The 22,144-nt window shown below is 43.1% G+C and overlaps 1 protein-coding gene across 1 annotated transcript in view; it reads left to right on the top strand.

Moving 5' to 3' along the window:
* The window catches only part of CACNA2D3 (calcium voltage-gated channel auxiliary subunit alpha2delta 3), a 1,192,973-nt gene that overhangs the window by 1,097,380 nt on the left and 73,449 nt on the right, over positions 1–22,144 (top strand). The window contains exons 28-29 of the mRNA XM_019504610.1: positions 14,688–14,749; positions 16,406–16,450. Of these exons, the coding sequence (XP_019360155.1) occupies positions 14,688–14,749; positions 16,406–16,450 (107 nt within the window). The remainder of the gene's footprint in view (positions 1–14,687; positions 14,750–16,405; positions 16,451–22,144) is intronic.

Raw genomic sequence — 22,144 nt, 5'->3', positions numbered from 1 at the left:
GGGAGTATCACCTCTCTGGACCAGCTTGAGATGCATCTTTGGATGCATGACAAGGTAAGGCTAGCCTTGTTGGCTGCGGTCTGGCATTGGCGGCTCATGTTCATCTTGGAGTCAATAATGACTCCAAGATCCCTTTCTGCCTCTGTGCTTTCAAGGAGGGAACTCCCCAGCCTGTATGTATGCTGTGGATTCCTTCTTCCAAGGTGCAGCACCCTGCATTTGTCTACATTGAAACCCATCCTATTCTTGTCTGCCCCCTTTTGTAGTCTGTCTAAATCTGTTTGCAGCCTCTCTCTCTCCCTTCAAGTGTGTCCACCTCATCCCACATCTTAGTGTCATCAGCAAACTTAGACAGCGTGCTTTCCACCCCCTCGTCCAAGTCGCTAATGAAGATGTTAATCAGTGAGGGCCCGAGGACCGAGCCCTGGGATACCCCACTGCTCACATCTCACCAGGTTGAGTACAACCCATCCACCACTACTCTCTGGGTACACCCCATCAGCCAATTTTTTACCCATCCAACTGTGCAGGAATCAATGCCACAGTCGCTTAATTTATTGATGAGGATGGGTGAGAGACAGTGTCAAAGGCCTTCTTAAAGTCTAGAAAGACTACGTCCATGGCGACACCATCATCCAAGGATTTAGTTACTTGGTCATAAAAGGTAATCAGGTTGGTCAGGCAGGACCTGCCTTTACTGAACCCATGCTGATTGCCCCTGAGCATGACCTGAACTTGTAGCTCTTTATCTGTTCTTTCATATAGAATATATGAATAGGCACCTACTTAAATCATGGTGAAACAGTTTTTCATAGACTACTTGTGAGACACAGGGCTGATTTTGTGGGCATTAGCAACCCCACCTCTCAACACTGATTGGCAAATAAGCCCTGGGGAGGGGGAGAAGAGAAAAGGGGGTGGCCACCATAATGCCACCCTGCCCCTTGACACTGATTAGTGGAGAGGCCCTCGCATGGGGAGTTGGGATGAGGGGGCAGCCACCATCTTGTCTGTTCCCCTTTATGCTGCCTTGCCAACTGGCAACTTCTCTTTACAGAGGGTAAGCCACTGCAAGCCCCATACTGCTGTTCATCTCTATTCAGAGTTGCTCTGATCTGATATCAATATCTATGCTGTGGACAGGGATTTAGTTTAAATCTGTTCCTTGACTCATCAAGTCATTCCATGTCAGTATGTGTGAAATAGTGCCGTTTGATGGGCCACATTCAGAAGAATTTGAAACCAAGAGTGGTGTCAAACAGGGCTATGTCCTAGCTCTGACACTTTGGGGGGTTTTCTTTGCTGTCCTACTCAAACATGCATTCAGTATCTGTTCAGAAGAAGTATACCTTTGGACCAAATCCAATGGGAAATTCTTTAACTCATCTGCAGTGGCTAGAAGCCGGGGGGTGCTAAAGCAGCCCTCCCTTCCCTTTCACAGTACTGAGCTGAGGTGGGGCATGGCCAGGCCCCAACAGGATGCTCTGATTAGGAAGGGGTTTAAACCCCACCCTGCCTGCACACTCCCAGGCTTTTCCCCACTTGCTGATCAAAGGGTGGGAGTGTTGCCAGCCCCGAGCTAGCACTCTGAGGCAAAGCAGGGGTGTGGACTGCACGCATCTGTTGATGATACTGAGCTTTTCAATTTCCCTTTTCCTGCTTCTTCATACTGTCTGCAAACCTGACAGGCAACAGAGTCAGCAAGGACCTGAAAACACCGTGTTTAGCAGCCCATCAAGGAAAAAAAAGTTTCTCTCATTAGTTCAAGCTCTTAAATAGATTTCTCCAAGGAAGGAATGGAGGGACATTACCAGATGACCTGTTGATTAGCTCCAAAAAGCCCTAAGCAGACACTGTCCTGTCTGCCTTTGTCCTGTCCCAGTGAAACTGGAGACACACAGATGCAGACACCTATCAGCATTATCATTAGCATACCACATACCTAAGGTCCATATGGCTGAGGTCTGTGCTGTGGGAGATGGGAGGGGGAGAGAGGGGAGATCCCTGCTTGAGCAGCAAGAGGGAGGAGGGGCAGGGGGAAGCCAAGCAGATCCTGCTGTGCCTGCGGTCTCTGCTGGAGCTCTGGCTTATTACAGGTTTAAACCAGTTTCTGATCATTTAAACCAGTTTATGTGTAATGTCGGTCTCTAACCTAATAGGTCATTGTATTCCTGTGGAATGTTAAGCAGTATTAAAATTAAAACATGCTGTGAGCAGTCATGTTAACACTTAATACTGTTTCTTACCTGCAGAACTTTTCCTTGCCATTTAGAGAGCTGGTGAGCAGAGGTATGACTAGGAACCTGGATGCTTGGGCTCTATTCCCACTGTGAGTGAGAGGGGCAGGGGGGAAAGGTTGCAACATCAGAAGCATGGATACAAGAGGTGGAGAGGCATCAGGGCTGTGACTTCCCCCCACTAGCCTCCTCGGTCTCCTTTTATTCCAGAATAAATTGTTTAAGTTTATGTAACACATTCTTGAAGTGAAATAAAATAAATAAAAGACCAAAGAATAAAATAAACAAAAAACCCCAAAAGATCTTGCATGTGTTAATGAATTGTATGCAGTGGGAGATGACTGTACTGTGGGGAGCCCTTTGCTGAGCCCTGACATCCCAACTTCCCCCCCCCCAACATGATTCCAGCTCTCCAGCCTTCCCCGGGGTGGTCTAGTTGTGACAGGAGTGAACCCCATAGGCTATGCTATCCAGTATGACTTTAGATGTAAATATCTATAAACATCTTAAGTTTTAGCTTTAGCAAAGGAGAAACAGGTCTCTATTGCCTATCTTGTATTGTTCACTGTTTCAGTATTATAGCTGCAGCTGACAAAATTATGTTCCTTTAGTAGCATTTCATTTGAAAACATTGTCCTCTTCTGACCTAACAAGAGGAGCAACAATGATAATATATTTTTCCTTTAGTATGTATTTTCTTGGTAAGGCTGCAGGAATTATTTAGAAATTGTTGAGTGAGTTTTTATCATGTGCTGATTTCCTATTTTCTCTATAAGGTCTGTACAAAGTGTTGCCATCATAGGTAGGTGAATTAGGTGAATTGGAAGGGAAAAAATGACACATCTAATTGATGTACTCATGCTAAAAATGCACTTCCCTCCTTTGTATATACAGCTTATTTTGGCAATTGCCAACTTAGTGCATATCATTCAAATAAATGGTTTTGCACTAACTGCATCAGCCAATAACTCCCTTTGCCAATATAAAGTAGTCCCTAGTATTATCAGTAGTCCCTAGTATTGGATGACATGGCTTTAGCAGTACTAGTTAGCTAGTACTGCTAAAGCCATGTCATCAAAGCCTCAGTACTGTATGCTAGCCCTATGTCTTTACTTTGTTATAAACAACCATACTAGAGCAGTAAGTTGGAAAGATGAAATACATTGAGATACATGGGAAGAAGTCTTAGAACAATTCACAAAGTATTAAGCTGTGCTTCCTGTTAAAGGTCAACAGCACATTCGCCCAGTTTTCTGAAGATCTAGCCAGAATCTGTATCCGGATGCAAAACCATTGACTAAAGCTAGATCCTTTAGTGAGAAAGTGGGGTTAGAAACAAAAGGAGAAGCTTGAAAGAAAGTGTCTACTACTTAAGATCCCCCACTAGTGAAGATACCTGTTCTCAGATTATGAACTCCATTTACAAGGTTGGGGTCCTTTTGGACTTTTCATAGCCTAAGCACTCATGTCAGAAAAAAGTATCCATTTCATCTGTGCCTGGCAAGAAATCTTTGTTCCTATCTTTGGACATGCACCACTTCAGTGCTGTAGCAAGTGGGGGGGTGAGCAAGCTGAGGCCCCAGGTACTGAAATGAAGGGGCACCAACAGGTGCTGCCCAGCTGGGTGGGGTGTGGGACAGAGCCACGAGCAGCTTGTCTGGTGGGGCGTGGGGATGGAGAAAGGGTGGCTCCTGCTGCTGCGTGCACTCCTGGACAAGCATGGGGGGGTGTGCCCCCCGAATCTGTGCATGGGGCAAGGGTGGGCTGCTGCTGTGGGCTTTGCCCCACATGCGAAACTTCATTGCTATGGCAGTGGCACACATTCTAAAGTGATTCAGACATTCATGACCTTCAGACTGAATTATTGTAACTCATAGTTAGAAAGTAAGCCAAGTGTCCTGAAAACACTCCCAACAAAAAAAAGATATAGCAGTAATACAAGTCACAATATGTTGCCCCAGAGATTCATAATGCAAAATCTAACAGAAGGCAAAGTAGGGGTGCACCTTATAAACTAACTGAATACACTGCACCTCTACTTATCTTCTGCCTGACTTGAGACTAACATAGCTAACTACCTCTCAATGGTTCAAGGTTTGTGCCCTGATGTTCACAGAACTTCATGGGCAGATCCAGCATCATGACAATGGAGGTGCTGCTGCAATCCCTTCAACTGTCTGGTGCATGCTCAGTGAAGAGAATTCATTGCACATGTGTCACAAGCCCTCGCTGTGATCCCAATGCCAGTGAAGTCTCAAAGCCCACCTGCTGGTCAGCACAGGGTCTGCTTTCAAGCAACTCCAGAGCTCAAGCAAGGTTTGCTCTTTCCCTTTTTCTCCCTTTTGCAATTTTCTTTCCTCCTCCGTCCTTCCCACCCCTCCCTTCCATGTCCCCCCAACCCTTCTTGCCAAATACAGCAGCAGGAGAAAGGAGGGAACAACCCAGCAGCACTGATGCACAGCCGGTAGGCTTTGGAGCTATGGAAAGTAAGGGTCTTGTTGCCAGCTGGCCACTTGTCCCCTCCTTTCCCCTGCTGCTGAATTCTGAGGGAAGGGAAAGTGTGGGAAAGAGCAGTTAGCAGAAGGAAGGAAAGAGCAAGCGTCACCTGGACTGTGGAGCTGCTTCAAAGGAGGGACACAGAGCAGACTCTTTGCCAACCAGCCAGTGAGCTCATAAGCTCATAGAGGTCACAGCATAGGGCAGAGCTCCCAGCAGGAGCTCACTGACATGCTGGTGAGCTCCGAAAGCTCACTGCACGTGCAGCAGACAGCCAAAAGCGGGGAGGGGAGGAGGTGCAACCATGCCACTGCACCCTCTCTGGGTCTGGCCCCGGAGAATTCAATGGGATAGGGCTTTTCTGCCTATGAAATGTCCTTGTATTGCTTGACAGTTCCACTTGGTCTCGTGACTACACTATTCAGGATTTGTACAGGAGCCATGGATCTCAGTCTTGCAGTGTAGAATGGCTATGGACCCTGCCACTTTCAGATCTAGGGTCCCAGCCCAGCAGAAAACTTGCTCTTCAGTTCAGCAACAATACTCACATGTTTAAAATTAAGCATGTGCAGAGGTGCTTTTCTGGATCAGAGTGTAATTGCAAAAACCTTATCTTTTTCTGTCAGTATGTTTTACTCAGTCAAACTTACAATACACCCACATGCTCACACTTGAATATGTTTGCAGTTTGCCACAGAATAATCAAAATATTTTTTTTAGGTTGGGAGGTAAAGGGGAATGGTTACAATTCAGTTTTTCAGTATCAGAAGATGCCCAGACCCTTTTATGTGGGGAGGGTCATTTAAGCACCAGATAGGTGTTTCAGTCACCACTGGTGGGTCTCCAATTTAAATCTATCCTCCCTAATAAAACTCTGAGGGTATGGAAGCAATGTAGAAAGCACTGTCCTCCTCCAATTGCGATTCCTTCCCCACTGCCAGTGAAAAACAGTTTCAACTCTGTAGCCAACTGGGTGAGTCAAACCTAACATTTTTAAGCAGACTTTTAAAATTTTACTCCCATCTGAGTTAAGAATCAGTTTTAAAAAGTTTTTATTAAAATGTGAATGTTATCAGCACAAATTCTTGAGTAATACTTGGAAAAATATATAACTTTTTTTTCCTCCAACCTCTACAGTAACTATTACATCAGGGAGGGCTAAATAAGGAATTAGTCACATGGGAGCTATAATTTTGAGGTTTATAACTTTTTAAACATATAGCTGATTTGTAGAACACAGATTTAAATATTAAGTAGCTTGGAGATGAAATATTTCATTCTGAAGTTCTAAAATGTTGAAGGACTGGGGATTGCCCAGAAGAATGTATTGGCTTTAAAATCCTTTTGAAGTATATTTGAATAGTTCTTAGAGCATAAAATGAGCTGACCAAAAAAAATATCCTGTACTAGTTTCAGTGTTCCTGAAAAGCAGAGGGAATATATATTTCCTCATATGAAGCCTGCAAAAATGCTTTAGCATTACCTCAGGGGTTGAAAAGAAAATTATTATTCCATCCACTAGCACTGTTAATTCTTTTGAACATGGGTTCAATCAAATAATTATAATCAGAAAAGTAAGAAACATTCATAATTGCCATTTATTGTACTTCATATACAGGTGACTGTTCAAAGCAATGTGTCAAGAAGAATGAATACTAAGAAGTTATTCACTCAAACTACATATAAAAACTTTGTAAAGTTCCCTATGATACTGCAAAAAGCAACACAGAATTAAAAATGATGATATTAAAATGTCGTCTTAGGTTATGCCTCTTTAAAGAAACCTTCAGTTGCTGTTTTCACCATAAACTGTTAACTGGAGCTGTGTTCTCTCCCTCCTCTTTCACCATAGATATATGGCTTGACCAGAGAACGCTAAACTATTAGTTACATTTCTGTTTTCCTTGCTTAAATAATATTGTACCTCAGAGATTAATATTGAAGCTCTACAAAGAAGCATATAGTTAAATGAACTGGACTGTGTTTTTAAAAAGCAAGAATAGCAAGTAAATTGGTATAAAGCCCATTCTGCAGTCCTTGCACAAGCAAAACTCCCACTAAAACTGTAGTTTTACTGTAGTGAGAGCAAACCCAATATTATTGCCTGCTCTCTGCTTTTCTCCAGTCTTTCCAAAAAGGCATTGAAATTCATAGAGCTGATACCAATAAAAACAAAACTGCAGCTGCCTGCCTTCTCTCATCTCCATGAAGAGTGCATGTTCTAAGTTTTACAGAAATTGGTCCCAGGATTTCAATTGTCTTTATATTCCAACATTCCATTGTGCAATTCATTAAAAAGTGCACATGAAATGTTTTACAGATGAGCTGTGTCATAATTATCTCATTACAGTTTCAGATTCTCTCTCATGTGGTAAGTAATTTATACCGGACATTAGGAAATGTTAAGCATAAATTCATCTTTGATTGAAGTAAGGCCATCAGCATATATTTAGCACTTCTTTACAAAGGGTTTATCATTAAACTTGAGTGGTTGTAAAATACTAGCACAGAGGAAAAATATTGTTGTGCAGTGTAAGTTTTTTTTCCATGTTTATTACACTTCTACAAAAATGGTTTACAAGAATAAAAATGAAATTTAAACAAAAATTCCTTTGCTAGGTACTTTACAGGTTCTTTCTAAATTGTTGATATCTTGAAATTTATAAGCAATAAAATATATCATCATATTATTATCTCAGTATGCTTTATGATCCTTTTCTGAATTTTTACCATTTGGATACATGCCGAATGTATGTGGTAATTCATGCTGGCTTCAGTGGACACTAATGAACATGCAACCCTCACAATACAATGAAAAAAATGATTCAAGTGTAGCAAGGCACTGGGATGTGCCTGGCCCTTGAAGAGAACAAGCAGCCTAATAGGCTGCTTCCAGGTGGCAGAGGGGAGCTAATGAGGGACTCACCTGACTGAAAGAGGGCTCAGGCTTGAGCTACATAATTCAGAGCTTGCACGGGTCAGTTGGTTTTACTCTGACAACAATGAAGTGAGGAGCTCCTGGTTTCAGGGCAACAGGGCTCCTGAAGGGACCTGGATTTAGCTAAACAACTCTGCAGGCCTGGGAATAGAGGCAGGTTCCTTTGCAGAGAAGGACTGGCTTTACAAGCAAGAGGCCTTTGTATTATGTTAAACCCTTAGTGGGTTTGAGGTGTTCGCTGGAGGGCTGCGATTCTTCTTGTTTATTTAAGTTATGCTGGTAGTTTAGTCTTGAGCCCTGTGGTAACAGGCTCAAACCCTATTTAGAGAACTGTTGACCCAGGAGACCTCAGACTGAGACGGGGACCCAGTAAGGGGTTCGGAAGGCTGAGACCTGAACCATAGGGTCCACATTCCCAGGGAAGGGCTGAGCTGGGCCAGAGGCTCCATAAGCCCAGAGCAGGCTAAGCTGGACTAGAGGGTCCAAGAGCATGGAGGAGGGGCTGCATGCAGGACCAGGGGTCTGAGGGCCCGGAGGAGACCAGGAAGTATGGGACCAGGAGGTACAAGGGCCCAAGGGGGATGGGTGTATAAATAGTCAACATCAAAGGGAGAGAACATCTAAATAGCTTGGGGCATGGTCTAGGGGAGGAAAAAGAGCCATGCAATTTGCCATTAAGGCTACAGGTGCCCTACAAGGCCCTGGTCAGACTGAGAGGGACCTGTCAGGCCTGAGGGCTGGACTGAGGCTAGTGGGGCCTCATGAGATGCCTAGTGGGAAATTATTAAGATGGGGGCTCACTCTAAGGCCTGTTGAGAACTCCCTTAATCAACCTTTAATATTAAGAATAAGGCATGGTGGGGGAGCAATCTAGGGAGAGAGACATTAGAGTCTGAGCTGGGCAGGAAATGCAAGGCCACCAGGGGGTGTCACAGCTGCCCCTGTGGCCACGAGCCTGTGACATCAAGATCACACCATTATTTACTGGTGTTTGCTATTTACTTTGCATAGCTACAATTTACTGTAGCTATTTGCTATTTACTGTAGCAAAGCACAGAACCTTTGAAGTCCTGTAGGTGTCTCTTTGGGCTAAGTACAGAGAGTCAAAAGGCCCAAGTCAGAATTGATTCAATCTATGAAGTTTGCTCTAATCTGTGTAGATTGAATGGATACCAAACATAACAAACATTTACTTTTTAGTTGGGAAAAGCTGGCAGAAGCCTACCTTGGTGTAGGCCAAAAGTCAAGGGGTGCTAAAGCATGCTTCCTAGCCTGCTGGCAGCTGGACTATCCCCAATTGGCTGGTCAGCACACCCCCCCGCCACACCCCTGCTGTCCCCACAGGGTGATAAACAGTCCCCTCTCCCCGGCCAGCCTGGACTGGAGTATCTTCCCACCTGTGGAAACTCCAGGCCTCCAGGGAGGTTTTCCCTGGCATGGGATCTCCCTGAGTCCTGGTCTGCCCTGCTGCAGGGATGTGGGGAGGTGGTGACTCCCTCCCATGCAGCTGGGCCAGCATGTCACTAAAATGCAGGGGAGGGAGTCCCCCCTCCACCACCCCAGTCTCAGCCCCCCAAGCTGTGCTATTCCCTGGGAATTTCCCTGTTCCCATCTAGGCAGGTGGGCTGCATAAAAGGAAGGATTGGGTCCCATTGCCCAACATAAGTCCCTACAGCTGCCTGCTGCATCCTTCCAGCTACCACTGGTGCTGGACTCCTGTGGGACTCATCAAGTGGCAGGGCTGAGCTGGCTCCATAAAAGTCAGGATTAGGCCCTGTTGCCCAGCACATACCCCCAGCTTGCCTGGCATGTCTTGCCAGAGTCTGGCACCAGCAGCAGCCAGGAGATGCAGCAGTTAGCCCTGCGGGGCTTGTGCCAAGTGGCAGAGACAGGCTGGGCTAGGGGCTTAATGTGGGGGGAAGCCTCTGTTGCAGCCCTCCCTAAAAGGGCTTCTGGAGCTAGGATGTGGGCTTGCTCCACCCCCTCACCTACCCCAGTAGGGCTGCCTGCTGCAACCTTTTAGCTACCACTGGTGCTGGGCTCCTGTGGGACATGCTGGGTGGCAGGACCGGGCTGGCTCCATAAAAGGCAGGATTAGGCCCTGTTGCCCAGCACAAGCCCCAAGCCTGCCCAGCAAATTCTGCCAGAGCCTGGTGCCAATGGCAGCGAGCAGGATGCAGCATGCAGCCCTGGTGGGGGTGAGGGGCAGAGAGGGGGCTCATGCTGAGCAGCAAGGCCAGGCTGCACTAGAGGCCTGCCTGCAGCACTGGGGTCTGGTCCCCTGGGAAAACTCTGGCTGTCTTCCCGCTCTTCCCTGCTTGAACTACTTGCTTGCTGGCTGGGGGCTGATCAAAGCTCTGTCTCCTCAACTTGCAGGGGATGAACCACTGTTTCACTGCCAACAAACCCCATCTCTGTTCTCAACAATTTGCTTCCTAATAACTGCAGTCTTGTGTTAAGTTCTGAAGTTTGCCATTGACCTAACTCTACACCTCAATTGAACAATATCTGACTACAAGCTGTGCCCTTTTAAATAGTCAGCATTGTTTAGTAGTTAGAGCAGGGTTTTTTGAGTCAGCCAATCTACATTGTGTCCCCAGGTTTTGCTTTTGACTGCCTGGGTGGCATTAGCATGCCATTTTATTCTCTATATGTTTCACATTTTCCATCAATAAGAGGGTAAAATAATAGATGGCCATGTTCTTGAAGTGCTTTAACATCCTTGGATAAAAGGTGCTCTTTAGTAACTGTAGGATGTTAAAATTTATTCTGTAGCATTTCAAAGCCACTTAGGAATCTAAAGGTTCAGATAGGCATTTGCAATATTTATCAAAATACTTAAGAAATTATGCACATGTCCATTGCTGTCTGTGGGATTTAATGGCCAGACCCGAGTCTTTTGAAAAATCTATATATTCAGGCACCAAAATACTTTGGAAAATCTTGTTCTTAGTATTTCAACCCTTCTGCATAGGTTATCCACAAGATGAGATTAGTAAATAACCTGTAGAAAGAGGTTCTATTGTATACGTGTCTTTATCTGTCCTCCACAACTAAGTACCCTTATGACACAGACTTGGCAAACCAGCGAAGAGAGAACCAGAATCCACTGTGCCTCACCAAATATATTTTAAGAAACAAGGTTAAAAAATTTGAAGGTGAGTAGCACGGATTGAGAAATACATGTTATTCCCCTGCAGAGTACAGAGAAAAGTTCTGCAAAAATTTCTTCTTTGCAGAAACTGGATCATGTTTTAATGCTGAGTAGAAAGGCACATAATCCATTCCCCATCAATTTAAAAATAAGTCTGAACCTTCATGGTGCTGAGCATTAATCAATATCAGTTAAAATTGAAGGGAGATGAAGATAGTTAATATTGCACCTGACGTTCTCTGTACCTATCAGGATTGGGCAAATCCAAACTTCAATACAGCAATCATGTACCTAATATTAAGTATGCAGGTATGCCTATGCTAGGAACAGACCTTACACATAAACCGGTTTAAGTGATTAGAAACTGGTTTAAACCTGTAACAGAATAGATGTTCGGTGCATATAAACCAGTTTGAAAATGGCTGAAACTGGTTTGAGATAAATCTGGTTGAATGTAGTATCAGACTTAACTGATTTGGGTCAATCTGGTTTATGCAATGTCTATCCTAGACCTCTTGCTGATTTAAGATAAACCAAACTCCCCCAGCATCCTGGGATGCTCTCTTGGCTAGGTGAGGCTCTCTGCCCCAAAGCAGGGCTGGCCCCTCCCCTCTGCTCCCTGGCTGCAACCCTGACAGAGACTGTGGGTTGCTTCCCCCCTCCCCCTTACCACTCTCTGCTAAGCAGGAATTCCCCCCTCCCCTCTGCCTTGCTGAGAGGTATCTGTGTATCAGCTAGCAGACCATATGCTGGCCATGGGTCCCTGCTGAGTCAACAGATAGAATCAACAGGCAGAATTACCAGGTAGCGGTACTGTCCCTCTGTTTTCTTAATGGAATGATAAACACTGAGGGGTGATAAACATTGTTATCAGTTCCCTGCTGGGCTAATCAGAGCATCCTGCTGGGGCCTGGCCATGCCCCCGCTCCTCAGCTCAGCATTCTGGAAGGGAAGGGAGGGCTGATCTAGCACCCCCCAGCTTCTACCCTGAGCCACTGCAGGCATGTGCCTGCATTTCTGAGATGTCTATGCAGTTACACAGTGATTTAGCCTAGCCAGGTTAGACTAACCAGCAAAGATTGAATCACTTCAGGCTCAGGCTTTTTGAATGTCTGTCTCTAGCCCCAGTGACTTCAATAAAAATGCTTATATGCTTAAATCTAGGCACACACATAGGTAAACATGCAGAACTGCGTATCAAGTCTCCCACTGACTTAAAGAATCTGTACTAGACACTTTAGTGAACTACTTTTCATACATCTATCAATACAACTGGAAACAAGTTTACAATTTAAAAATATTCAGACAGCATTTATTGCAGTGTAGCCTGCAAATATGGTGCATATTTTGCCTCTGTTTCAGAAAAAGAAAGTGGAGTGTGCACATTACTTCTGTGTGAGAAATGGCTATAAAGGAATATAACAGATGCAGGAAATATGTTCTGCATGGTTGTCAGATAGCATCTCCTCACTGACCATAAAATAAATGACAATATAATATAAGATAGCTGGAGAAAATGTGCTGTGGAGCTGATTCACAGAGTATTTCCGTATTTATCCTCTCAAGTAGTGTTGTATATGAGGCACAGTTGGTAGAGAAATATTTTTAGGCTGATTCAATAGAGAAACTTTCCTCTATTTTTAATTTTACCTCACATCTATCAGTATGTTATGAGTTATGCACATAGTTTTCCTTATTCGCTATGAGGAACACAATATGAAAAGTGTTCATGATTTCATCTGCCACATATTTGTGAAAACAAGACCAATGTTTGATTGGAGTGACAGACTATGGAAAATGCAAATACGATTAAAGGTGATCCATGTCGTAGATCCTCAAGAAAAAAAATGAATTAAGCCTCTGCTGACTTCCCAGAACAATTTGAATTTTTGTATAGTTTATTTTTAAGTAGCAAATTATATAGTGAATTTGCCAGGGAGCATCCTCAGTGCTTCAAGAAGTTAAATTAACATACAGAACTTGCAGGTATCTCTGCCCAGGGACATTTTACCAGTGGCATAACTACGGGCTGCTCCTCATGAGCAGGTAAAGGCACAATGGGATCTAAAGAAATGCAAAAATCTAGAACTCTTGCTTCAGAGATGATACCTTTTATTAGACCAAATAAGAAATCACAAAAAAAAATTATCTTTTTCTGCAAGCTTTTGGGCTCACGCACCCTTTATCAGACTCAAGGAAAATTAAAGATGGTAAAAAGTCTCCATAGATAGGAAACAGGGCTGTCCCTAGGGGGGAAAGAATCGGAGCAACTGCCCCAAGCCCCGTGCTTTGGGGGGGGGGGCCCATGGAGCCAGGTGGAGCAGCGATGGCATGGAGCTGGGTCGAGCAGCAGTTCCGTGTCCAACTGCTCAATACCCCCCACACCCCTCTCTGCTGCTGCCACCAATGACAGCAGCAGCTTCTTTGGGTCTGGGATTGGAGCAGGGTGGGGCCCTGCTCGGTTTGCCTCTGATAGGAAATAAACTTAATTTTTGCGCAGAGGAAGCTTAAGATGGAAATCTGACCCTTTGGGTCCATGAGAGTGACTTTGTGAGTTCCTCTGTTGCAGATGAGGCAGGATTCCTTCCCTAGTGGTGTCACATGGCAAGCAGGGAGGTGTAGAAATCTTTCTTGTTGTTCAGCAATGAAATTTAAAATTCAAAATTGGCTAAAATTTGGCATCTTCCATGTTTCAGGGATGTATTTGTTAGCTGTGTTGGTCTGAGACAAAAAGAAATACAAAAACCTAGAACTCTTGGTTCAGAGATTATACCTTTGATTAGACCAACTAAGAAATCGCAAAAAAAAAAACATTTTGCCAGCTTTTGGGCTCACATGCCCATCAGGCTCAGGGGAAATTAAAGATGATAAAAAGTCCCTATAGGTAGGAAATAAACTTAATTTTTACACGATGGAATCTAATGCACTAGCCACACAATCACACCTCCTGCCATGCCACATATGCTTGGCAGGATGCACAATTGTGTGGGTCACATTAGATCTCATTGCACCTTATTCCCAGTGCAGGGGGAGTCAGAAGCAAGCTAGTTCCCTCAGCTGAGAGCCTGGGTCAGCTGACAGGGCTCTCAGCTATGTGGATGCACCCTACAGCAGCAAGATTGCAGCTGTTGTGATCTCTCAGCTGTGGGGGGTGGGGGGAGGGGAGGCTGAGAAACCACAGCTGCTGCAATCTCTGAGCCATGGGAAAGGGAGGGCAGGGGGGCATTTCACCAATCAGCTGATAGGGCTCCCAGCCACACGGGCCCTTGGCCACACTTTCAGTTAATGATGTGATAGTAAGCAGCTGCAAAGGTATTACACATATTTTGTGAAATTACTTTGTAGCTTATTCTTCTTCTTATCATGCCATTAATTGACTGTGTGTGTGGCCTTGACTGAATCATGGCTTAAGTGTAACATGTAGATGGGGCTTAATAAGGACAACATAAATAGTTGCCACCACTGCTGCTCTTCTGGCCACTGGCAGCAGCCCAGCTGTGACTACTTCACCCAGAGTGCAGAAATGCCCAGTTATACCTCTGCATTCTACAGCAGGTTTTAAGAATGGAACAGGATTAATAAGGATCCAATTCCTTCTTGCCAGTTTGTAGGCCCTTTATTTTAAGTGTAAAGAAGTGTACAATCTTTTTAACTCCTGGTTTGTGCATTCCTAACAAGTTGTGTCATCAATGCCTTGATATTTTTGAACAAAAGGTAAGTCTTATTTGATGTGTGATCACATGGTTTCTTAAACTGAACTAGTATGATTTCAAGAAGATTCATCAGCATTTCCACTATGGTTAATTCTAAATAATCACAGTAGGGTTTTTAAAACCGTATTTTTATTTATCATTTTTACCAGCCGTAGGTATCCAGATGAAACTTGAATTTTTCCAGCGGAAGTTTTGGACTGCCAGCAGACAGGTATGTTTCCATTTGGTGTTTTCTATGTAGATAAGTCCGTATTCATTCTCTTACTGTATGGATGATAGTATAGAGCATATGGTTAGCCAAGGGAAGTGCAAGAGTTCCTATGGGTGTCTGTAAAGCTATTACTACAGGCTGTTCCAATTTACTTTTCAATTCGTTATGATATAATGTTCACAGGGTTAATTGCTCTGGTGTTGATCCTTCACTTGTAGAAGTGAAAGGACTCTCAAGATTAGGTCTCCAAGTAAATTACAAAGCCATGAATAATTACTTTAGGGTAAATCAAGAAAAAGTCAAAATCATCACCTAATAATTCTGAATTTCCTCTTCAGTGTTAATGTTTTTATTACTAGCTAACACTTTTTAATAACATCAGAATTAAAATATATACAAACATGATTTCACTGTATTGAAAATATTTGCACAATTTGAAATTGCTCAATTTTTGCTCACTTTCTTCCAATGTACACACTTATTACTAAGTGCATAGCTGGGGGCCTCCTCATGTCCATTCAGGGAATTAATCATTCCCTTGTGCAGGCTACCTGTATTATGGATGGTGATTTGGAGGGGAGAGCAGCCTCCATGGTGCTCCAGTTCCCAATCTATGGTAGGCGGGCAAGGGTTAGGTAGAACTCTGACTCCACTCCTGCTTTGGTGCACAAGGCAGTACAGGCAGCACTGGGAGAAGTAATCAAACACTAAATGTAGCCGTGGGGGCATCTACATGTACACTTGAATGCTCAGTAGCCTATTCTGCGCATTATAGCATCATGTCAAAAACAGTGCTAATATGCACAGTAGAATTAGTCTACATTAAACATCACTAAAAAAGTGTTCACTTTTGTTACTGCACATTAGGACAGCCTAATGTGCCTTTATGTAGTATTTTATATTGCAGGTACTAAGCGTAATGTGTAGTAGCAAAAGCACATTAATAAACATGTAGATGTACCATGAGTCACATTTTGGTTGCTGGTCATTCCTGAGTAGCAGATTCATGCCCTGTCCCTTACTCAGGACCTGTAGTAGACAGGCAGTATAGCTTTTAGCAATGTGAAATATGATGTGGTGATGTACCACCTCAATTAAATCAAGTTTGGCTATCTTCTTCTTTACAGCCTCTAATAAATTGCATTTAAAATGGTTTACTTAGGGTTTAAAATGTGTATTTATTAAACAAAATAATCTCATCCAATTGTAAGAGGATCAAGAGATTACATTCTCAGTTTGAGAGTAAATTGGAACTGTACTATTTTTGAGAATAAGCATCTCTAAAATATTATCTGAAATATGGACTGACACGTGACTTAGGCAATCCCTTGTGGGGAATAACTAACTCTTCTCTATGTAAGGTTTATGAACATGTATCATTTAAGGTAGGCTTTAAAGATTGGACCAAACAACTGAAATTGGTATGGCATGACCTATTCCTTTGATGCAGATGTAATTATACTAGATTTAACTCATTCCTGCTACAGTCAAATCCTCTTGTGACCTTTCCCCAGTAAGTTACTGTCATTGATTCAGCTGCAATCATTCTTTTTAAAATGTTGCTCATTATCATGTTTAAAATATAAATCATAAAATTATCAGAATAGAAAAAAAAACCTTAGTGTGAAATATACATCTTATTGGTATCCTTTACAGTGCGCTTCTCTTGATGGCAGATGCTCCATAAGCTGTGATGATGAAGTAAGTATTTTACACACATTTTCTTTCAAATTGTGTACCTTGATTGTACTAGTTTTAAGCAAATAAAACAAAATAGACAAGTATGTATGAGAAGATTTTCATACCATACAAACCTCCTGTTCAAGCCTTCTAAACACTAGGACTATGTGAAGCTTTGGTCTCTGATTCGATTCAGTGAGATTCAGCCTGATTTGGTGGCTGTATCTCTGAATCTGAATCAAATCAGAGGACCCTTTAATCTCTCTGAATCGATTTGGAACCCTCCGCATCGATTAGGAGAGATTCAGACAGATTCAGTGATACAGATGTAGATACAGCTTTAAATGTTTTTTCTACATATCTCTAGGTAGCAGGGACTCTGAACACTGCCATGCTGGGGCAGATGCAGCATCCCACAGGAGTGCCATGGGTTCCCCAGCGCGCTCAGCAGCAGACCCAGAAGTGGATCAGATGAACTTCTGGTCCACTTCCTGGCCCACTGGGGAGTATGCGGGGGGGGGGCCTGCAGCCCTCCAGCTTGGCAACTGGGGCCTCCTGGGTCTGGGGAGGAGGGTATCCGGGGTCCCCCTGCAGCCAATTGCCAGGCCGGGGATGTGTGGGGGAGGCCCCCAGCACGCTCCCAGCAGACCCAGAAGTGGGCCAGAAGTACTTCTGGTCCACTGCCAGGTTTGCTGCTGAGCACTCTGGAAATCCCCTTGTGCTGCTGTGGGACACTCCATCCACCCCAGCACCGCAGTGATCATGAGCCACACTGGTACCTCGAGGTATGTAGAAAAAACTTTTAAAGCTGTGTCTGTCCAAATTGCTGATTCATCGAATCAGTATCGAATTGTCAGATTTGGATTTGGCCAAATCGAATCAGGGACAGTGATCTGAATCAAGAGATCGAATCACTGTGCCTGATTCAGGCCAAATCTGAATCCGAATCAAGTAGGGCCCATTTCGCACACCCCTCCTAAACACTATGAAGCTCATGAATTGAGACATGTTTTTCTAACTAAATACCATGCATATATTTTTTTAAATTCTACTATGACAGCTTTATCTGAAGTAAGTGGCAGAAGAAAGTAAGAAAACACATTTCATAAAGCCAGGTTTGGAACGCGTAAAAAATATTCCAAAACACTTCATAACTGTATATAATGCAAGCTCATCTCTTATGCAGTTGAATAAGGAGTAGGTGTTACATTAAAAAATAATTAATTAATATATGAATAAATAATGAAAAGGAAAGTAATATAATGTCAATATAATGTGACTTTATAGAAAATACCATATTTATTCACATACTGCCCCCTGTATAACACACACCATGTTTTAGGCAGGTAGAATGAAGAAAAGAACAGTTGCCAAGTCATAGCTGAATTCTGACTGCATGGAATACAGGAAGAGTATGCTTTTCAGTTTACTCACCCTCCCCATGACTACTCAGTCAAAAGTGCTGCCAGTCTGGCAACATTTAGTGACACTGAAGAGTGAACTCCATCAATCCCTACATGTGACCAGCTTAGAAAGAAGCGTGGCAGCCATTTCAGTGTCCCCATTAGGTCTATGCAAAGCTTCAGTCCCTGATTCGATTCGGCAGAGATTCAGCCCAATTCGGTGGCTGAATCTGAATTGAATCAGAGTACCCTTTAAGCTTGCTGAATTGAATCAGAACCCTCCAAATCAATTTGGAGATTCAGACATAGAGACAGCTTTAAAAGTTTTTTTGTCCCCCTGCAACCTCCTGGGGTCCCCTTGAGGCTGAATGCTGAGATGGGAAGGCTCCCCCCCCCATGCTTCCTGGCAGACCCAGAAGTGGATTGGAAATACGAAAATACTTCCAGTCCACTTCCAGGTTCACTGCCAAGCACGCTGGAGAGCTCCCCGTGCTCCATCCACCCCACCATCACAGCATTCACAAGCCGTGCCTGCTACCTCAAGGTATGTCAAAAAAAAACTTTTAAAGCTGTGTCTATGTCCGAATTGCTGATTCTCTGAATCAGCATCTAGTCTTCAGATTTGGATTTGGCCGAATCAAATCAGGGACAGTGATCTGAATCAGTTAATCGAATTGCTGTCCCTGATTCAGGCCGAATCCAAATCCAAATTGAATAGGGCCCGCTTTGCACACCCCTAGTCCCCATGCTTCCCTTCTACTGCTGTAATCAGCTTCCCTGCTTAAGAGGTGCAACCCAATTTCAGAGGAGTGATTTTTTTGGGGAAATATGCATGTTATTAAGGAGACAATGTCGGTTGAAAAAACTCCTGTTTTTGGTATAATATGCTTAAATTTCTGCTAGGACATTTGACTGAATACCTTAGGGCATTTTGATTGAAAACTGAGAATACTACATTGTAGATGGTTAAACAGGTTAAAAATTGGCCAGTTGTTAAGTCCCAAATGTAATTGCAAATAGGTTATCGTTAGGCAGGTGTGTGTCTATTGAAGTCCTACAGAAATCAGTTTTTGGCTCTTCACTTCTTAACATTTTATTAAGGGATTGAAAGAACAGAAACTAATCACTGATGAAGTTTGCAAGCAACGTAAGAGTTGGGAAAATAGAAAGAAACAAAAACTTGTCACCAAAGTTGTGGTGCATGGATTTTGGGAATGGTAAGCCACAATAAGTCCAGGTCACTGCTTCAGAAAGACATAGATTGGTTGGTAAACCAGGTAGAAGTAAACAACTTATATTTCTATACAGCCAAATACAAAGTCATCCACTTATGAAGAAAAATGCAGGTCACACTCATAAGGGTGGCTAGAGATTCAATTCTAGGAAGCAGTGACTAAAAGAGACTTGAAAGAAAAATGAGCTATCAGTGTTGCGTTGCATTTAAAAGGGCTAATCGCATTTTAATAGAGTGATAGACTGTTTTGTTTTTAAGTAGACTGAGGACTACTAGTCTATTAGTTTCTGTCCTCATAAGATTGCCTCACCTCTCTGCCCAATCAGTGCACAACGTCCCTGCTGTCCCAGGTTAATATATATCACCCCTGATTTCTCAGTTAGTTTTCACTGACAAATCTATCCAGGTTGTCACTAAATTCTCACTTCTTCCACTACAGTATCACTCAAATATATCCTTTCCTTATTATTATACATATCCAAATTCCTCCCAACTCCCTCTCGTCTTTCATCTCCTTTTTGCTACTCTTGGCTTTCTGTCCTCTTTTGGACCATCCTCAATATGTGAAACAGACTCCCTGTTCTTGTCTAAAATGTTCCTTACGTTTGACTTTATAGTGCCTTTGTCAATGAAGTCTCTACACTCTCCTACACTTGAACTGTTGCCCTATACATATTTTTGTCTATTCAGTAGTAAACTCTCTTGGAAAATGCTGTGTTATGGATAGCGGTAAGTTTTTTTAGAGTGTCATATAAATAATTGACAAAAATAGTTACATAGTATTATGAAAATCAAACTGGAGGTCCACTAAGAAAATCTGATTTAGAATGCAAAGACTGTTAGAAGTTATCCAAAATGGTCAGCACAATTTCTTAACAGTATTTTGAAACATATTTGAGTATAAGAATGAGCATTTGGCTCACAAGAGTGAAAAAATTATTTTCATTTTCACATGAGAGTTTTCTAGAAATTATTTTGCAAAAAGGTTTACTGGGTATGCCAAGAATCTCATCAAACCTACTTCTAGGATTGTGTACAGGGGGTGTGTCTATATGTGCAATTACATTACTGTTTGAATGTGTGCCCAGGAGCAATTAACTCTGGGCCATAAGCTCTGCAACTTATTCAGGTGCAGCATGTGGAGCCCAGGCAGAGCAGGTCCGGCTGACAGAGGACTCTGGAGATCAGCCTGCCAGCCCAAGGCTGCTCCCCACAAGTCATTGTGGTATGGAGGGGCTGGCTGGGCAGGAGGCATCTTCAGTGTGGGGCTAAGGGGCAGGCAGCCCCCACACTGAAGCAACCTCATGCCCCAGCCAGCCAGGCTGCATCTACATGTGGGCTGCTATATGTACTGCTATGTAATTTTTTACCTGCAGCAGGATAGTACTTGTAAAAACAAGTGCTATCCTGCTGTGGAGTAAATTAGTTTACTCCAGCCTAATAGGGGCGCACATGAAGACACCAAGACATTTATTGTGCAGTTAATTAGTCAACTGTGCAGTTAACATCTCATGTAGACATGCCCAGCACCTCAATATAGCCCAGCATATTGAGGTGCTTTGAACAAGTATTTTATTGCAAAATTCAGCCAGGATACACATAGGTACAGTGATACCACTTTTTTCAATGTGTGGCAATTCAGACTGCAAAAATGACAGCCAAAATTCAAAAGTAGGCAATCAGCTGTGAAAGGGTTAGTGCCTATGCTACATCTTTGTAATAGGTCTGGGGCTATATGAACCAACGGATCTTTTCCATAAATGTAATGAGTTTATTAAGCACCTGAGGCTGGGTGGGGAGGGTCTGGGGGAACGCAGGGGCATGCTGACCACTGTAGATCTGGGGGGTGGGGGAATGTAGGTGAGTGGAAGGGAAGGCTTACCATCCCCGGCTACTGCTACCACTAATGCTTCTGTAGCAGTGTCATCTCTGCTCAGGCAAAAACAGCCCCATGGCTGGGCTCTCTAGGAGCCAAACCTGTTGTCCCCATTCACTCCCTCCCCCCATACTCATCCCACCTTAGTTACACTACTGGTCTTTTTCATCTTTAACTTTAAAGACTTAAAGTTACTTGCTTTGAAGTTGCCTTCATTATTTGTATTACCCCTTAAAAGTTAAGTTTTCCGCTGCAATTCCTAATTAATTAAAAAAATCAGTTTGACCCAGATGCTCTGATTTCAAGCTAAAGCTCCTACCTCTAACCTGCTGGCTTCATTTCTGTGTTATCATTTGTATTTCAACCAATTTTAATTAGAGCTCTGAGTACTCCCAGCCCCATCTCCTCAAAAGTAATCAGGTTCCCATTAAGAAAATAAGCTCTGTAGAACTGTTAATTTCATGTTTCCTGGTATTTCTCCACTAGGGTTAGCTTTGTGCCAGCTTTCTGTGATCGAAATGTAAAAGCTTTACTTTGGATCTCTTCCAACAGCCTTTAAATATTCTCATCAATCAGCTCCCAGTCATACCCAAGGAGCTTGCTGAGTATAGCTTTGGGCAGTTTGGGTTGAGATAACGTGCATTTCATTCAGGGCAGTTTTTGGTGAACAGAGAAGACTAGGTAGAGATGATCTCTTCATCTTTGGCTGTCCTAGAGGCTACATAGGAAGAGCACACAATTTCTATATCTAAAGCAACACATTATTGTGATAATTCATGTAGCTTTCTGCCAAATCTACTTCAATAGTTATGAACGTATTAATTATATTTGTTATTTTGTGCCAGTGCTCACCAGCTTTCTGTGAGTGAAATGAATAAATACTAAGGAAAGACTCTGTTTTATCACATCACCTATAAAAGACTGCATGCTGTAAAAGCCAATTGCTATCTTGACTGCATATATGAAACTTAACACTGCATGTGCGTGAACAGGTCTGGGGCTGCATATAAGCTATTAACGTATGTGCCACACTTTACAATTACACCAGTAAACATCATGCAACAGTGTAGAGGAATTTAGCAATAGTGCAAACCTTGGTAATTAAAGAAAACTGTGTATTTAAAAGACATCAATATAGAATCTGTTGAAATGCTGGGAAAAGGAAGTTTTGACTGTAAAAGTAATGGGGGGGGGGGGGGGGG

Source organism: Gavialis gangeticus, unplaced genomic scaffold (assembly GCF_001723915.1).
Source record: "Gavialis gangeticus isolate Ggan-Ray unplaced genomic scaffold, GavGan_comp1, whole genome shotgun sequence".
Classification (NCBI taxonomy): Eukaryota; Metazoa; Chordata; order Crocodylia; family Gavialidae; genus Gavialis; species Gavialis gangeticus.
The sequence above is the reverse complement of the archived record's forward strand: the minus strand, read 5'-3'. Positions and strand labels throughout refer to the sequence as shown.